Genomic DNA, 17,684 nt, shown 5'->3' with positions numbered 1-17,684 from the left:
TGTCTAAAGTATACTGTATGTTATTAGTTTTCTTACCATTTCTTCTTTAAGTTTATAAGCTAGAAATGGTACAAAAGAATTTTTTCCTTTGGTAATATATTCTAGAGAAATGTCTTTAATATTTTAAAATATTCACGTTCCCCCCACCCCCCGTTTATAGACTTTAAAAAGTGCCATGTATTGAATGCTATATTTGAGTTGAGGAATTTTAATGAGAATTTGATGGAGATTTTGTTTGTAAATGTTGCTATTAGGAGGATGTGTTAACGTTGTAAAGCAGAAATTTTATCTGGACTATCAAGTTTTCTTGTGTGCCTTTCTTTTTTTAAAGTGAATTTATCCATTGTGAATCTGACAGACTTGTTGATATAAAGTTGTTTATAAATTGTTTATATAAAATTCAAAAACAACTAGTTTATGCCATTAGAAGTTGGAATTCTATCTTTGCGTGGTGGTAGGGACTCGAAAAAGGGGCATGACAGGTGTTTTTAGGTGCTGATAATGTTTCTTTATCTAGGTGGTGGTTATGGGAGAGTATTCACTTTGTGAAGATTCCATGCCTATATCATTTGTGCAAGTTTCCTATATGTGGACTTGAGTAAAGTTTAGAGTATTAACATTGTTAAATATAGAAGTAAATTGTTAGCAAGATTCAGCAAAAATGATTAGGCTGTAATGATCTTGAGTATATTATTAAGTTTTAGTTTGTATAGCAGTTCTAACTAGTAAAATAACATGAACAGATGACTAATTTGTTAGCATTTAATATAGAATATAAATTGTAATACCATTTTCTAAAGCATACATTTATTTTTTAAAAATTTTTTTATTAAAAAAAATTTTTTTTTTTAACGTTTATTTATTTTTGAGACAGAGAGAGACAGAGCGTGAACAGGGGAGGGGCAGAGAGAGAGGGAGACAGAATTTGAAGCAGGCTCCAGGCTCCAAGCCATCAGCCCAGAGCCCGACGCGGGGCTCGAACTCCTGGACCGCGAGATCGTGACCTGAGTTGAAGTCGGACACTTAACCGACTGAGCCACCCAGGCGCCCCACTAAAGCATATATTTAGAAAGAAAAGGAAATTTTAAGGCACTAGCGATTTTCAAGTAGAAGAAGTGCTTCATTGCCATGTTTAACATTTAACAACATTTAGCTGTACTGATATTAATTTTTTATCATTTGGTTACTCTTTTTTTTCATTTGAGGCCATATTGGTACTCTTGCTATTTCTTTGATTTCTTCTGAGTTTTTCAAGCTTATAAGAATGTCTTCTATAGTTATTCTAGATTGATAAAATTAATCTTTGTATTGATTAACTCTAAAATTATAATTGAGACAGCAGTTGAATTTCCTCAGTGAAAAAGGTATATGTCTACACAACATCTGAAATAATGCAAAATGTCTGCGTAGGTTCTAGAACACTATCTTCATGCATTTAATGTTTACTTTATAATATTTCTTTTAGTATAATGAGTTCGTTTTAAAAAAGGCTTTGATGCTAATTCAGAGATCCATAATCTGCTCACAATGTCTTTCACATGTAGTTTTGATGGTAACTGACAAGCTGTAAGTTAATTAGCACAGAACTTACTAATGAGGATGTTAAAATTTAATTTAAAAGTGAGGATTTTTATTTGTATACTCTGGACAAATTGAAGGAAATTCAATCATACATATGATAAGCATTTCAGGCACTTTTTCCTCATTCGGGTACTTTATTAGATAACAATGAGGAAATATAATTAACTTAATGATAGCAAAGTTTTGAAAGTATGCTAAGATTGCTTGTCTTTAAAATCGGGGATAACCCAAAACCAAAGCAGTAAAGTAAGGTCTGTTAATTAGCATGGAAGACAGCTTCTTGAATTAATATGTGGTGTTAATTAACAGGAAGTCTGATGTTGTGTTGTAATTACCACCAATATTTTTGACATACTGAGTGACTGAAGGTGAATTATATAGATAGCAATTGAGTAAACACTTTTGTGCTTAGGAACGTTTTCCTTTGTTTCTGTTTCCTAGAAATATGGACAGACTTCTTAGACTTGGAGGAGGTATGCCTGGACTGGGCCAGGTTAGTATATATAGACCTTTAGTATTTTTTTTGTGTGTAAACTACATGTCTTTCTCTAGTTACCCAAAGAGAAAGAAATCACTCCCAAGAAATTGTCTCACAGATAACCTTATGGTAAGAAGCTTACCTTATTGCCGGTTGTTGTATTGCAACAGTAAATAACATGTGGAGAACATTTTCTATTATCTTAATTATTTTCTCCTAGGAATAAGAATTTTCTACTTTTTAATTTAAAATTTGAGTGTATGTGAGAATTGTCAATCTTGCCTTTTAGTAAAAAAAAAAAAAAAAAGGACTCAAAATGTCATATTTCTGGGTTTACAATGTAGATTTTAGAAGTAGCACATGAAAAAGTAAACATGGCATCCTCTTGGCAACATTGAGAAAACTGACCCATAGAATGTTTGTATGTACAATTTTAAAACTGATGGATTCCTTATAGTAGTTATGATACATGGGTGAATTAATATGTAATATCTCTTGTTTTTTAAATTTGGTATATACGGTTTCTTACATTCCTATTAAAACTAAATTTGTTTTCACTTTTAATACTATATTTACCTTCGTGCTGTTGGGCAAACAGTCTGTAGATAGATTTTTTTTTTTTGTCTCAAAGTATTTATTCTGCTTTTAGCTGAAGAAGAAACTTTTGCCATTTTTTGAGTTCTGCACTGATTATCTTTCCAGTCCTCCATTCACAAAAGTGATAACTATGTGTTGTTCTTTTCCTGAGACTTTTATGTAATATGTTGTTTAATGACCAAATTTTGGGAATTTTTTTTCCTAAAGTTTATTTATTTTCTTAGTAATCTCTACACCCAGTGTGGGGCTTGAACCCACAACCCTGAGATCAAGACTTGCATGCTCTTCTGACTGAGCCAGCCAGGCACCCCTGGGAATATTTTTTTTTTATTATTTTTATTTATTATTATTATTGTTATTATTTTGCCTTCTGTTGGGGCTGGTTTGTAGACCCGAGAATATTTTTATAACCCTTTTTTTTAGTTACCAGCTTTCCCTCATTTCCGTATCACTGGCAGTGAGTTTGTCTTCCTTCATTTAAAGTAGTCTGTATTTGGTGAAAGAAAGTTTTGTTTGGGATTTCATGGTATTTTCAGTGTGGAGGCACTTTTACCCAAATTCCTTGAGTAGATCTATTATGGCTTCTACTAATAAACTTTCTCCTGTTAGAAAACTGGAATCATTTTGTGATTCTGTATTGCATCCTTGTGTAGACATCAGCTGTTTTTACTTTTATTAGTGTTGAATATTTCTCAGGTTCATTTACTGTCAGCATGTTTCTTTATGATTCTTCATTTTTGTAAGAGCTGTGTAATCCATTCTAAGAGGACTGAGCCTCTCTGAATTTGACCCTTCCAAAGCTGTGTCCATACTTTTATAAGCATTCTAGATAACCTCTAGAATTCCCTAATGTATTCTGAAATGAGCAATAACAACATTAAGGCATATGAAAGTGTCAGAAGTGAGCTGAGGTAGTATGTAGGTAGGTACTGCAGTTTTACCTGCAAAATGTAGGCAATGGTAATTGCCTTAGTAGAATTTTTTTTCTTTTTTTGCCTTAGTAGAAGTTGCAGCAAATTTAAATACCAAAGTAATTTTTCTTAAGCATTAGATGCAATAAATTATATATCCATGCTGGAAATCCAAATCCATGCTGGGGAAATTTCTGGACGTGAAATAAGGTTTTATTGACCACAGATTGAGCTATATTGTATCTCAGTGACCACTGCAAACCTTTGCAGTAAGTGAAAAACTTAAGTTTGGTTCAATAACTTCTCCTTGGTTTCTGATACTTAATCGCCTCATGTGTCCTCTGTATTCTTTTTTGAACTTAAAAATATGTTGTTTGAGAATCTGTTATTTCATGTATGTGTTTCATCTTCCCAGTTAGATGACAAACTCTTAAGGGAGAATTTGTGGAGTGCTAATTTCTGTGATAACTCCTTTATCTAATACTAGTGTGCAATGATTAATTTTTTTCTTAACATTTTATTTTACTCTTGTTCTAGACTTATTTGACAAATACTTAAGTGTTCCTTTTGCAACAAGTGTTATAATAACAAATAATGTTATCATAACAAATGTGTGTTACTTTTCAATAAACAGGAATAAAATGTTGTGTATTGTTTATTTTTAATAAAGACAAAGATATTTGGATTGGTAATAACTACTCTTTCCATTCAATAATGGATAGTAGCCAATAAAAGTAAAAAAGGAGACATAAGCTGCTTTATCCCTCCAAAAATAAATGGGGAATGTTACTTTCTTACTATTTAACAGAAAAGTCATAATGTCGTTACAAATAGGGGCAGAATACTTGCTGGTAAGTTTGCAGATGCCCCTTTTAAAACATGAGACTACAAACAGAACAGAGTTCTTCATCTTAACAACTCTTAACTGTCTCTGAAATTAAGTGATTTTCTTTTCTCCATGGCTAATCTTTCCACTTATTCTCTGATCCCATCCTCTCTTGAAACTTTGCTCTTTTCAATTGACCCCTTTCTCTGCCTACAAAAATGTTTGTCTTCTGTATCCAGGAACAACAAAACTTCACTGCATTCTGCCATTAAGCCTTTTCTTACATTTATTTCTAAAATTTCTAAAGCAACAGCTTATACTCAAAGATTCTACTTCCTTACCTTTATCAACTCTTGTGAGGTTATATACTGGCCTCTTGCATTACTGTTTTGGAATTGCTCAAATTGCCAAATCTATTGGCCTACTTTAGTTCCCTTTTCACTGGGCTTCATTATTTTAAAACTGTTCACAATGTCTTTATTAAAACTTTACCTTGGTACTTTTTCCTAGTTCTTCATTATTGTGTCCATACCTACAAAACAACTAGAAGCTTTATTTTTTTTAAATATTACATTAAAAAAAACTTTTTTTTAAATGTTTATTTATTCTTGAGACAGAGACAGAGCGTGAACAGGGGAGGGACAGAGAGAGAGGGAGACACAGAATCTGAAACAGGCTCCAGGCTGTGGGCTGTCAGCACAGAGCCCAGTGCGGGGCTCGAACCCACGAACTGTGAGATCATGACCTGAGCCGAAGTCAGACGCTTAACCGACTGAGCCACCCAGGCGCCCCTAAATATTACATTTTTAAATGTTAATACTTGAACAGTGATAGGCTAACATCATTAAATCTATCCACAGTCTCCTATATAAACCTATCAGTAATTTGAAGTAGAAACAAGCAGATGTTTTATTAGAACTATTAAAATTTGTAAACTAGTGGCTTTAAATTTCAAATGTATTTTTTTATTTGCTAACGTGCTTACAAACATGAAATTACTGTAAGACGTGAGATGATTTATTAAATGCATTTACTGTTGTAAATTTGGCTACTTGATTGTCTTTATAACTATCCCAACTTAGGTCTTGACTACTAACCTTTCTGCAAGCTGTGAGGACAAAACTCAAGAGATAGGTGTAGCTAAAGCATAATCTCCAATGCTCTAAGAACATTGTTACTTAACCTAGGTATCTTACATTTTAGTAGACGCATAGCAATTATGTTTAAGTGTTTGGCACATATTAACTACTTTGAGTGGATACTGGTGCTCATTAAAAACAATATGATTTGTAAGTAGAGTGGATGTGGGGTTTCTAACTTTTTACACAATAAAGGTAAATAAGACAATTGAGAAGATGATGTTTGAGCTAAACTTTGGAATGAGCATATGGCAACACATATTCAAAATGTTGGAGAATAAGTGATGTAAGGGAAAACAATGAGGAAAGAATCTGGTAAATGAATTTGGAGTAGATTGTGAAAGGGTTGAATGCCATTCCTGTTGATTCTTGCTTTTTCTCCCCATAGGCATTATAGTTTATAAACTTTTTTTTTTTTTTTTTTTTGTAGCAGAGTTACGAGGTAATTCAATCTGTATTCTTGAAAAGTAATTCTAGTGGTAGTTTGCAGAATAGATAGAAAGGAAGAGATTGAAGTCAGAGTCCTCAATTATATGAAATACTTCTGACTTTTAACCTTTCAGACACATAGTAGGATTTTACTTCTCCATCATTTTTTAAGTTAGCCTGAACGTGATTTTGCTTTGACCAATGGAATGTGAGTTGGAAATTAATAGGTCACTTTTATGTGGAAGCTTTAAGTAATGATTTGCCTGTCCTGGTAATCAAGGAAGCATGGAGATCTTTGTTAGCTGGGTCCCTGAGAGGGAATGAAAAACCTGCAAGTCAGAAATCCTGGACTTTTGTGTGAAATGTCCTAATTATTTTGGTCTCTGGTTTTTGTTTTAAGAAACATGATGTAGGCCAAACTAAGCACGTATGCAGACCTGTGTTGCCTATAAGTAAGTTATCAGTCGGTATCTTTTCTGATACAGGCCCTTAGTGATTTCCAGATGCAAAAATAATGGACAATACTATAGATGAATGATCAGAGGAGGCTTTCTGAAAGTGGTGAGATGTAAGCTGAATTTTGAAGGAGTATTTCGGGTAGCGTGATTTAAACAAAATAAGTTCCTGAATTGGATGTGTTCTAGTGTATTTGTTATAACTCTCAAATCCATGCAGTGTATGGCTTTTGTATACATAACTAATAACGAGTTTTCTGTTTCCATGGGTCTTTGAGTAGAAATGTTTGTTCAGTTGTTTGTCTTTTGAATTTTGGTCTAATGTTTTATAGAAAGGATTAACTTAACATAGTAATGGGAAAAAATACTTGGAATAAATGAAGAAATAATACCATTTTCATAGATAAGGAGTTTTAATATCAGATGCCAGTTTTCCAATTTAATCATAAATCCAGTGCAGTTCCAGTAAAAATGTCAACCAGCATTTTCATGGAATTAGAAAACTGATTCTAAAATTCATATAGGTGGGGTACCTGGGTGGTTCAGCTGGTTAAGCGTCCGGCTTCTGTTCAGGTCATGATCTCGTGGTTCATGGGTTCGAGCTCTGCATTGGGCCCTCTGCTGTCAGCACAGAGCCTGCTTTGGATCCTCTGTCTCCCCCTCTGTTTCCCCCTTCCCACCCCCCAAGGGTGCTCTTTATCTCTCTCAAAAATAAACATTTTAAAAAGTATGAAATTCATATAGGAAAAAAATAATCCAAAAATAGCAAAGAAATTGTTAGAAAGGAAAAGGAAACTTGCTCTACCAAAAATCAAAATATATTTTAATATTATATGCCTCAAGTAGTATAATATTGGTATGTAGATAGATCAGTGCAGTCAATTAAGAAGTCCAGAAGTAGAATTATGCATATATGGGAACTTGATTTGTGATAGAAATTGTACTAAAAATTAGGAAGGAGAGGCCTGTTCATTAAATGATGCTGGAACAAGTGGCTTTCTATATTGAGGGAAAACTAATAGTAGATTCCTACTTTATTCTATATACAAAGATGTATAGCGCATGGATTGAAGACATGACTATGAAAATCAAACTTTATAAGTTTGGAAGACACACCAATTAGGATGGCTGTTATCCCAAAACAAAACAAAACAACAACAACAACAACAACAAAAACAACACACAACTAGAAAATCACAATTGTTGATTGGGATGTAGATAATTTGGAACCCTGTGCATTACTGGTAGGAATATAAAATTATGTTACCTCTGTGGAAAACAGTATGGTGGTTCCTCAAAAAATTAAATGTAGCATTACCATATGACACAGTAATTCTATTTCTGCTTATATATCCCAAAGAATTGAAAGCTGGGACTCAAAGATTTTTGTACACCGATGGTCATAGCATTATTCACAGTGGCCAAAAGGTGGAAACAACTTGTATCTTACTGATAGATGAGTAGATAAACAAAATGTGATATGTACATGCTATGGAATATTATTCAGCCTTAAAAAGGAAGGAAAAATCTGACATACCAAATTCAACATGGATAAACCTTGAAGACATGATGCTAGGTGAAATAAGCCAGTCACAAAAGGACAAATATTGAGTGATTCTGCTTATATGAAGTACTAGTCAAATTCACTGAGACAGAAGGTAGAGTGGTTGTTGTAAGGGGTTGGGAGACCTAGTGATGTGGTTGTTAGTGTTTAATGGGTACAGGGTTTCAATTTGGGAAGATGAAAAAATTCTGGAAATGGATAGTGGTGTTGGTGGCACAATAATGTGAATGTGTGAATGTACTTAAAGCCATAGAACTGTATACTTAAAAATGTTTAAATGATAAATTTTGTGTTGTGTGTTTTTTACCACAATAAAATTTTCAATTACTGTATTTTTGTAATGAGATTAATACCTACCGTAGATGTTTCTTAAAAGGATTAAATAAACTAACGTGTCAGTCACACAGTAGACAGACCTCATAAAATTTTTTAGAAGAAAATTTTGCCTTTATGACCTCAGAATAGGAAAGCAAAATCATAAGGTTGCTAATTTGACTGCTTCAGTACATTACTATCTCTTGCCCCAACAAAGACATAGAAACAAACTTAAAAGACAAGGGATAGAGAAGATGTTTGTAACACATTGTCTGCAACACATTTAGCAGAACCATAAATCAGTAAGACAATAAAAGACAACCTCAGAAGAAAGAACATGTAATGGCAATTTGTAGAGCAAGAACTGCCAGCAAGTAGGAAAAGATACTCAGCTTCACTGTACCTCACAGAAATGAAAATTAGAACAAGTATTAGAGTTTTTTAAAAACAAAAGTCTGTTAAGTGTTAAGATTTTGGAAAGCAAAGATTTTCACGTAAGTTTTTTCCCTTTGGTTAGGTGTGGGTGTGCACTATGGGTGTGGGAATTGGTTAAGGATTGTATATCAGTGTTTTAGAACGTTACGTGGCAAATAGAGAACCATAAATATACGTTGAATGAACACACTGTGTATGGAGTGTAAATGCTTGAAGTCACTTTGGAAATTAATTTGACGGGTATGTAGTAAAATTGAAAATGCCCTGACTTCTGTGACTCAGCAATTCCATTTATTCACTTTAGAGAAATTCTCACACACATGTGTCAGGACACATGTTTAAGGATATTTATTGTGACATTGTTTAGATTATTGAAAAATTGCAAAACACCTAAATTTCTGTCTGTGGGAAAATGTGTTACTGGAATATAATGGAATGGAATTATTATACTCCAGTTAAAATGGACTAGATTCTTAGACTTATAAACATATGAAGGGAAAAAGTCAGGTTGTAGAGACATATACAATATGAAAGCATTAATGTTAATATAAAACACAATACTTTTTTAAAGGGTACGTAACGTAAGTAAAAGTATAACAAATTCTACAGCAACACTATCGAGTAGAGCTTTCTGCAGTGATGGAAATATTCTATATGGACTCTAGTACAATAGCCACTAGCCGTATTTGGCTGTTAAGCACTTGAAATGTGAGTAGAACAACTGAAGAACTGAATTTTAAATTTTACTTAATTTTAATTTCAATTAATTTAAATTAAGTCTCCTCGTGTAGCTGTTCAGTCCATGAAGTATGCCCAGTGTGATCTGAATTTTTAATTTTAATTAAATTTATTGTTACATGTAGCTAGCAACTACCTTAGGCCTAGATAAACCAACACAAATTCATGAGAAGGGAGGGAGGTAAAAGGAACTTTTACTTCATATATACTGTTTTTTATTTTTACTTTTTTTTTAATTTTTAAAGTTATTTGTTTGTTTTGAGAGAGAGAGCACAAGTGAAAGTGGGGGAGAGCCAGAGAGAGGGAGAGAATCCCAAGCTCTGACAGTGCAGAAGAGCCCGATGTGGGGCTCGATCTCACGAACTGTGAGATCAGTCATGACCTGAGCAGAAACCAAAAGTCAGAAACTTAACCGACTGAGTCACCCAGGTGCCTCTGTTCTCTCTTCTTAATAGACAAATGAACAAACAAAAAATAAGCAAAAGAACAAGTCAGTGAGTACCACTAAATGACGTTAAATAACATTTTCTTGTACTTTTTTAAATGCTGATTTATTTTTGAGAGAGAGAGGGAGACACAGAATCCAAAGCAGGCACCAGGCTCCGAGCTGTCAGCACAGAGCCTGACTCGAGGCTTGGACCCACAAACTGTGAGATCATGACCTGAGCCGAAGTCGGACGCTTAACTGACTGAGTCACCCAGGCACCCCTCCTTTAGTACTTTTTTTTTTTTTTCAACGTTTATTTATTTTGGGGACAGAGAGAGACAGAGCATGAACGGGGGAGGGGCAGAGAGAGAGGGAGACACAGAATCGGAAACAGGCTCCAGGCTCCGAGCCATCAGCCCAGAGCCTGACGCGGGGCTCGAACTTACGGACCGCGAGATCGTGACCTGGCTGAAGTCAGACGCTTAACCGACTGCGCCACCCAGGCGCCCCCTTTAGTACTTTTTTTAAAAAGTCACCAAGTAAAACAAAACCAGAAATGCATCCTAATTTATTTTTCAGTACTTCTTTTTCATGCCTTGCTTAGGCATTCCATATAAATCTAGAGAGGTTGCCAGACGCTAGACTATGTAGGGCCTTGTAGAAGATGCTTTTCCAACTGATTGGAAATCATTAGAGATTTTTCAGCAAAGGAGTTAATGCTTGAAACATTTTTTAAAAACCTGGGTACTCTGGAGAGGAGAGGTAAGATGGCAAGAATGGAAGCAGAGACAAAAAGGCTACTACAGCACTATTTTAAGATAAATTACAGATTTTCATAAAAGGCTTTTTTTTATATGTTCCTTGAGCTCTTTAGCTTGTTTTGACAACTTTTATATACTGATGGATGCTTCTGGTTACCTTTTTTTTTCTTTGATTCTTTGAGTATTCTATCCTTAGGTGATCCTCTGAACACTTACAAAGAGCCCTTCTAAACATTGGTAGATTAATTTGGCCATTTTTCTGCCTATTAAGAAGTAGGGAAGGGTCAAGAAATTGTATTTGTTTTCTTTGCTTAACTACAAATAAATAGTGATTTTGCTTTAGAAACAAAGCAAAAATATAATATGCCTTTATTTTTTTTCATTTGCTGTGCTTGCCAGGTAATAATTCTATTATTTTTAAAGTATAGTTCCTAATTATTCATGTACTTGAGCTGGTGTTTCTACTGTAGAAAATTAGGAAAGGTCAGGTCAATAGCAAGCTAATTAGAGTATACTCTTTCTAGTTGTCATTGTAATGTAATTCTGCTGAATAGATATTAAGCCCCATGAAAAATGTGGTGCTCTTGAGAGGTCTCAAATCTACTCTTGAGAGTTCTCAAGTAAAAGGAAAACAAATTCCTGGCGGGTGCATTGTGGTTACTTTCTGTCATCTTGTTTGAACTTTCTAGTGAGTGGTCTTTCAAGGGGAAAGATCTTTGACACTTGTGAATGTTAAACTTCTAATTTGATGTGAAATTACCATAAATGGTTTTGTTTGAGTTCTTTAAGGGGAGCAGTTATTTTCTTCTTTCTTTTTTCTTTTTCTTTTAATTAAATTTTTTTTTCCATTTTTTTAAGTTTATTTATTTATTTTGAGAGAGATAGGAGACAGTGCGAGCGGGGAGGGGCAGAGAGAGAGAATCCTAGGCAGGCTTCACACTGTCAGCACAGAGCCCGATGTGGGGCTTGAACCCCACAACCGTGAGATGATGACCTTAGCCGAAATCAAGAGTTGGATGCTCAAACCGACTGAGCCACCCAGGTGGCCCGGGGAGCAGTTATTTTCAATTACAGTGAGATTATCTTCCAAACTTACATTCTGATGAAATAGAGCATCAAAATTATGAGGAAAAATGAAACATTAAAATTTTAAATTTGAAGTCAAATATATGATGGACCAAGACATTTGATACCATTTTTGGTAGAAAAAGTATATGGGATGAGAAATAAGAGAAGATACCCCTGTTTAATATAGGAAACTAAGATATTGCAATGTAATCTCAATATGCCAAATGTGTGGGATGTTACGATCTTGAAAATCTGGTGTATGTCGTTTTCTTCCCTACCCTCAACATTGTTTTGCGTATTTGATTTATTGGCCGTCTTGCTCATTTGGAGCACTGATCTTTGGGTTTCCAGTTTTAAACTTTTGTGATGTAACTTGTAACTTTTCAGATCATATTACCATTTGGACAGTTTTCTAGATAAAATACTAATACTCATTTAAAATCTGGACAGATATGGTTAGTGTTCTCTCCCACAACACATTCAAGGTGGTTCTTTGTTGGATGTTATCTGGGTTGAGTGCCGGGGAAGCATATGCCACCAGAGCAGGGCAATAGTCTCCCTCAGGCAGCTTCCCAGCGCTGCTCTTCACACTGCTGGTGGTTTCACGGGCTCTTCCTGCCGGGACACTGAATGCCTATGTTGAGCACAATGGGAAGGCTTAGGGACAATAAAGAATAAATTAATGATTTTGATAGTTACACTTTTCTCTTACTCCTGTGTACATTTTCCCTCTTTTCACCCAAATACATTCTTACCTGCCTATGGTAGCTCTCTGTTAATTAGTTCTTTGTTCTCTAGCATTCTAAACACCAGAGCCTAAGTAATTAATTGAAAGCAAAATGCCAATCAAAAGTAGATAAACTAACAAAATCTAGTTTTGGTAAGGCACCCTTTAATGTTTTATAGAAAAGGTGTTCTTTTACTTCATGGAAACTGCTTATTTCATTACCTAGTAGAATATATTTTTGTTATCTTTAAATAGCCATATCAGTATAGGGAGACCATTTTGATTTTACTTTAGTTTGCACCTGGTTCCACAGTTTCAGGCTATTATTTCCTTCCCATTTTACCCTCTGATTTCTATTTAAATTTTTTTTAATTTTTAATTTTTTATTTTAGAGAGAGTGAGGGAGAACGTGAAATGGGGAAGGGGGCAGGAGAGAGAGAGGGAGAGAGAGAGAGAGAGACAGAGAGAGAGAGAGAGAGAGACAGAGAGAGAGAGAATATTAAGCAGGCTCCACACTGAGCAGGGCTTGATCCTACAACCCTGGGATTGTGACCTGAGGCAAAATCAACAGTTGGATGGATGCTCAACCTACTGAGCCACCTAGGCACTCCCCTAGTTTCTGTGTTATAGACTAAATGAGATCTTTGAACATTTTATAGTTCAGTCTTTCAACAAGGCTCTTCCTTAGGGGTTTCCTTCAGGGCTGTGAAATATAGGGAGCAATATAGGGAGATAGCCAAATACTCCGAAGAGGGAATGTAATTGTCAGTGGGGTCTAGGGCAAGTGTATGGATCCATAAAGAGAAACCACATATTTTTACAGTTATCAGGATTCCCCTAGAATTTATAGAAGTGGTCTTATACCGAATATGGACAAATGCCGAATGCTTCCCATGTTTTGATGTGAGCTGTTCTATGTACTTAATCTCCTCATTTAATCCTCATAACAATCCTATATGAATGGGGATAATTATTCCTGTATTATAGGGTTGAGTCACAGAACTAAGAAGTGAAGTTAGACTTGGAACACAAGTCTGATGCCAAAGTCTATTCTATATCAACAACATCTATATCAGGTAGATAATCTTATAGTGTTGTCATTGGCTACTTGCTTCATAAATTAAAAAATCTTAATTAGTCTGGAAATTTTTATTGCAAAATGTAGGTGAAGAGTAAGATGCTTGCTTTTTAAATTTTTAGGAAACCTAAAATATTGGAGAGGATTTTTCTTTATTGTGACATGTAATATCAATTTCATGTTTTAAGAATATTTAGGGATTGACTGCTTATTTCATTTTATTCCCTATGATAATGTATAATGTATACCTTGATATATTGGCAAAAGCAGAGTATACAAATAGGACAACTTTTTAAAGAAGGTTTATGTTCCTTTCTCCTTTTAGTTTATAAAACATTTTCCTTACTATTCAGAAATTGATTAGTGCTGTAAATTGACTGCCAAAATAAAGTTGTTATATTAAAAAAATTACTTTTGGAAAGACGTTCTTTACTAAGTGAATTTGAATGACCAGTCTTGTTGTACCTTGACTTGTAATAATGAAAGAAGAGGTACAGAGAGCTGTTTTATTTGAATAATAGACTTGCCAATTAGCCATCAAGTGCTTCCATCTGTGAAATTTTTGATCAGATGGGTTAGCTGGGATGTTTCCAGACTAGGGCATCATAAATGGCACTTGAAAACTGTCACTTTGATGATGAGGTTTCAAGTATTACACTGCTTGATGCTGTGGAACCTTTTTTTTCCTTTTGCAGTACCATGTTTTTTTAGAACATACTGATCCCACTTATGAATTCTGTGGCATCAAGAGAACTTGGGAGACCTGCCACTGATGTAAAGTTCTGCTTAATCTGCTGCTCTGCCCTGTGCTGAGATTAGTTTTTAAACCAGAGTATTAACAGCTTCTTTAATGGCCTGCACAGTAACGTTGGTTGGAGATCTGACTGGCACAAGCAGGCGATGCTCATTGCCCATGAACCATGAAGCTGGCACACACTGGCAAGTTTCTTTGTACTTTCCTGGTAACATACATTCATTTTCAAACGTCTCCCTCCCTTAAATAAATGTAGAGTAGTCTGAGGCCACTTAAGTGTTGAGATTTCTACATGTAGCAGTTGTATGGAATGAATTGAACATCTGTCTTGTATATTTTTTAGGATTTAAATTACTTACTGGTAATTATTACATTTTAAGATTTGTTTGGTAATTTGGAAATATAGATTTCTGGAATAATTGTCATATGTTTTTTTCTCACTGTGCCATATCTTCCTTGCTTGGTCTTATAATTAAAAAAATTTTTTTTAATCTTTGTTTTTGAGAGAGAAAGAGACAGAGTGCGAGCAGGGGAGGAACAGATAGAGAGGGAGACACAGAATCCAAAGCAGGTTCCAGGCTCTGAGCTGCCAGCACAGAGCCCGATGCAGGGCTTGAATCCACAAACTATGAGATCATGACATGAGCCGATGTCAGACACTTAACCGATTGAGCCACCCAGGTGCCTGCTTGGTCTTATATTTTATAGGATGTTTTCCTTAGTAAGTTGACTTCTTCGAATGCTTGTGGATATGGTTAGATTATGGAGTCCCTCTCTGGTCCTCAATTTGTGTAGGGACATATTCATGCCTTTGTCATTTTGTGGACACCAGCCTGGCTTTCTCTCTGCCTTGGCACAGATCTCTGATCTGTCTAAACTCCCTGAGAAAGGCAGTAGGCAACGATGAAAGCCCACATTCTGGAACTAAACTAGATCTGAATGGCCTAGAGAGACTAGAGAAAATGACAATACAGTATCCATATGCAGGAAAACAGATGTCTGGGGTCTTGTTCCTATTCATTTTTCTTCCAGGGTTTGTTTTCATATGTTAATATCATCCTCAGTCCCTTCAACCTCTCTGAGTGGACTTTGTCCCAGTGAGAAAAAAGTATCAATTCAAATGTTTTGTTGTTTGTTATTTTGGATTACCTAACCACTGTGCCCTTTTTTTATTCTTAGGTTTGGCTTTTCTTCCCTCTCCTAGGCAAAAATGTCCAGGAGTTCATAAATAGCATTGATTAAGCAACAGGTTTCCATTTTTGAGGCATATGGCAATTAAGTAACTATGACATTTGAAGGAAAAAATAATGATTTCAGAGTGGAACTGAATGACTTGCTTTTAGGTGTTCCTATGTAGAGCCTTAAACAACAGTATAAATGGATGTGACAGAGTGTGATCTTTGCCTTCCTTCCCAAAAGAATAGAATTTTCCCCTGGGCGTTTTGACCACAGCTTTAATGCTCTGTAATAAGTTTTGGTTGACTTTTTATTTTTTTTCCTGTCCCCGTTCCTTTAATTCCTCTGAAATAAGAACTCTGTAATCTTTTGGTTGGTATCCCAATTGTATTGGGCATAGATGAATGTTTAATGACGTTAAGGCAGAGGTCAGTAGTATTTCTAGGAAATCTTGGAGAGATGTTTCCTATCTCTTAATCTCTTATCTGTTATGCCTCAGAACTTCTGAGATTTTTATGCTTCTAACCAGCATAAATCAAGGAGTTTTTTTGAGAACTGAACAAAGTAGTTTTAAATAGGTAGTTACTTTTAAATAGGTAGTATGACTTCTTACAGAGTTCAGAAGTTAGAACTGTTTATAAGTTGAATAAGTGCCTTGCCATTTCTGTCATCTTCTCTAGAAACAACCATTGTTAGCAGTTTCTGTCCTTCTAGAGATACTCTGTATTAGTGCTGTCCAAGTAGCACCTTCCATGAACAAAGAAACATGTTATACATAGCTGTGCAATATGGTATCCACTAGCCACATGTGGCTGTTGAGCCCTTGAAATATGGGTGGTATGACTGAAGAACTAAATTTTTAAATTTAATTTTAAATAATTTAAGTTTAAAAGTTTATTAGAGAGAGAAAAAATGAACCAGCAGGGGAGGGGCAGAGAGAGAGGAAGACAGAGGATCTGAAGCAGGCTCTGTGCTGAATGCAGAGAGCTAAATATGGGACTCGAACTCATAACCAATAAGATCATGACCTGAGCCAAAGTTGGACGCTTAACTGACTGAGCCACTCAGGGGCCCCTCAATAATTTAAGTTTAAATAACTACAATTTAGCCAGTGGGTACTGTATTGGACACTGGGAATATACATACTTAATAGTATATCCTGGATATTGTCCCCTCCCATATTCAGTACCTATAAAGCTACCTCATTTTTCTTTAAGTGATTGTTTGCTATCCCCTTTTATGGATGAACCATGATTTATTTAACCAGTCTTCTGTTGATGCACACTTAGGTTGTTTCTTTTTTTTTTTTTTTTTTTTTTAGTATTTATTTATTTTTGAGAGAGCGAGAGAGACAGAGCATGAGCAGGGGAAAGACAGAGAGAGGAGACACAGAATCTGAAGCAAGCTCCAGGCTCTGAGCTGTCAGCACAGAGCCTGACATGGGTCTCAAACCCATGAACTGGTGAGATCATGACCTGAGCCAAAGTTGGATGCTTAATCGACTGAGCCACCTAGGCGCTCCTAGTTTGTTTCTCGTATTAATGTTTATGAAAAGATACTTACTACAACATTGGCAGCTTTGAATTTTTAGGTGTCACCACTTACCTTGATCACTTTGCACACATTGGTTAACTTCTTTGAGCCCCAGCTTCCTCATTTATACTACAGGCACTATAGTACTTATTTTGCAGGATTATGTGATTATTAGAAGTAATGTTAGGTAATGGACCTCCAGAATGGTGCTAGAAACCCATATTAGGAGTGGTAGATAATGATAGCCTTACCGTTAACTTATTTTAATAATGAAACCATAACAACTCAGGACTGTATTTAATGTTGAATTATGGCAGAACATTCAAAAGGCTTCAGTTAGCCTAATTTAGGTTTGTAAGTGCAGATAGTTTCCACCTTTTATTCAGCCGACTTCTCTGAATTGTATATAGCCATCTGTAGATTACTTTTCATTTGCTAATCTAGAACTTTTTTATATCAGCTGGCAAGTTGTACATTTCAAGCTCTTACATAGTGCCTTCTTTGTCAGACAATGGTTAAATTTAAGCAGGGTCACTGATTTTTTTTTTTTTGGTAGTTGACATTCAACATTATATTAATTTCAGATGTACAACATAGTGATTTAGCATTTCTTTGCATTACAAAGTGATGTAGCTGCCATCTGTCACCATATGAAGTTTTCATAATGTTATTAACTCTGTTCCCTGTGCTAT

The 17,684-nt window shown here is 35.2% G+C and overlaps 1 protein-coding gene across 2 annotated transcripts in view; it reads left to right on the top strand.

Moving 5' to 3' along the window:
• Positions 1 to 17,684, top strand: part of PSMD14 (proteasome 26S subunit, non-ATPase 14) — a 97,372-nt gene that overhangs the window by 7,202 nt on the left and 72,486 nt on the right. For both annotated transcript variants that reach the window (XM_047870487.1, XM_047870489.1), the window contains one exon: positions 2,023 to 2,074. In XM_047870487.1, coding sequence (XP_047726443.1) covers positions 2,027 to 2,074 — 48 coding nt within the window. In that variant the 5' untranslated portion in view covers positions 2,023 to 2,026. The remainder of the gene's footprint in view (positions 1 to 2,022; positions 2,075 to 17,684) is intronic.

Source organism: Prionailurus viverrinus, chromosome C1 (genome assembly GCF_022837055.1).
Source record: "Prionailurus viverrinus isolate Anna chromosome C1, UM_Priviv_1.0, whole genome shotgun sequence".
In the NCBI taxonomy this organism is placed as follows: Eukaryota; Metazoa; Chordata; class Mammalia; order Carnivora; family Felidae; genus Prionailurus; species Prionailurus viverrinus.
This window is presented reverse-complemented; position numbering and strand designations above follow the sequence as displayed.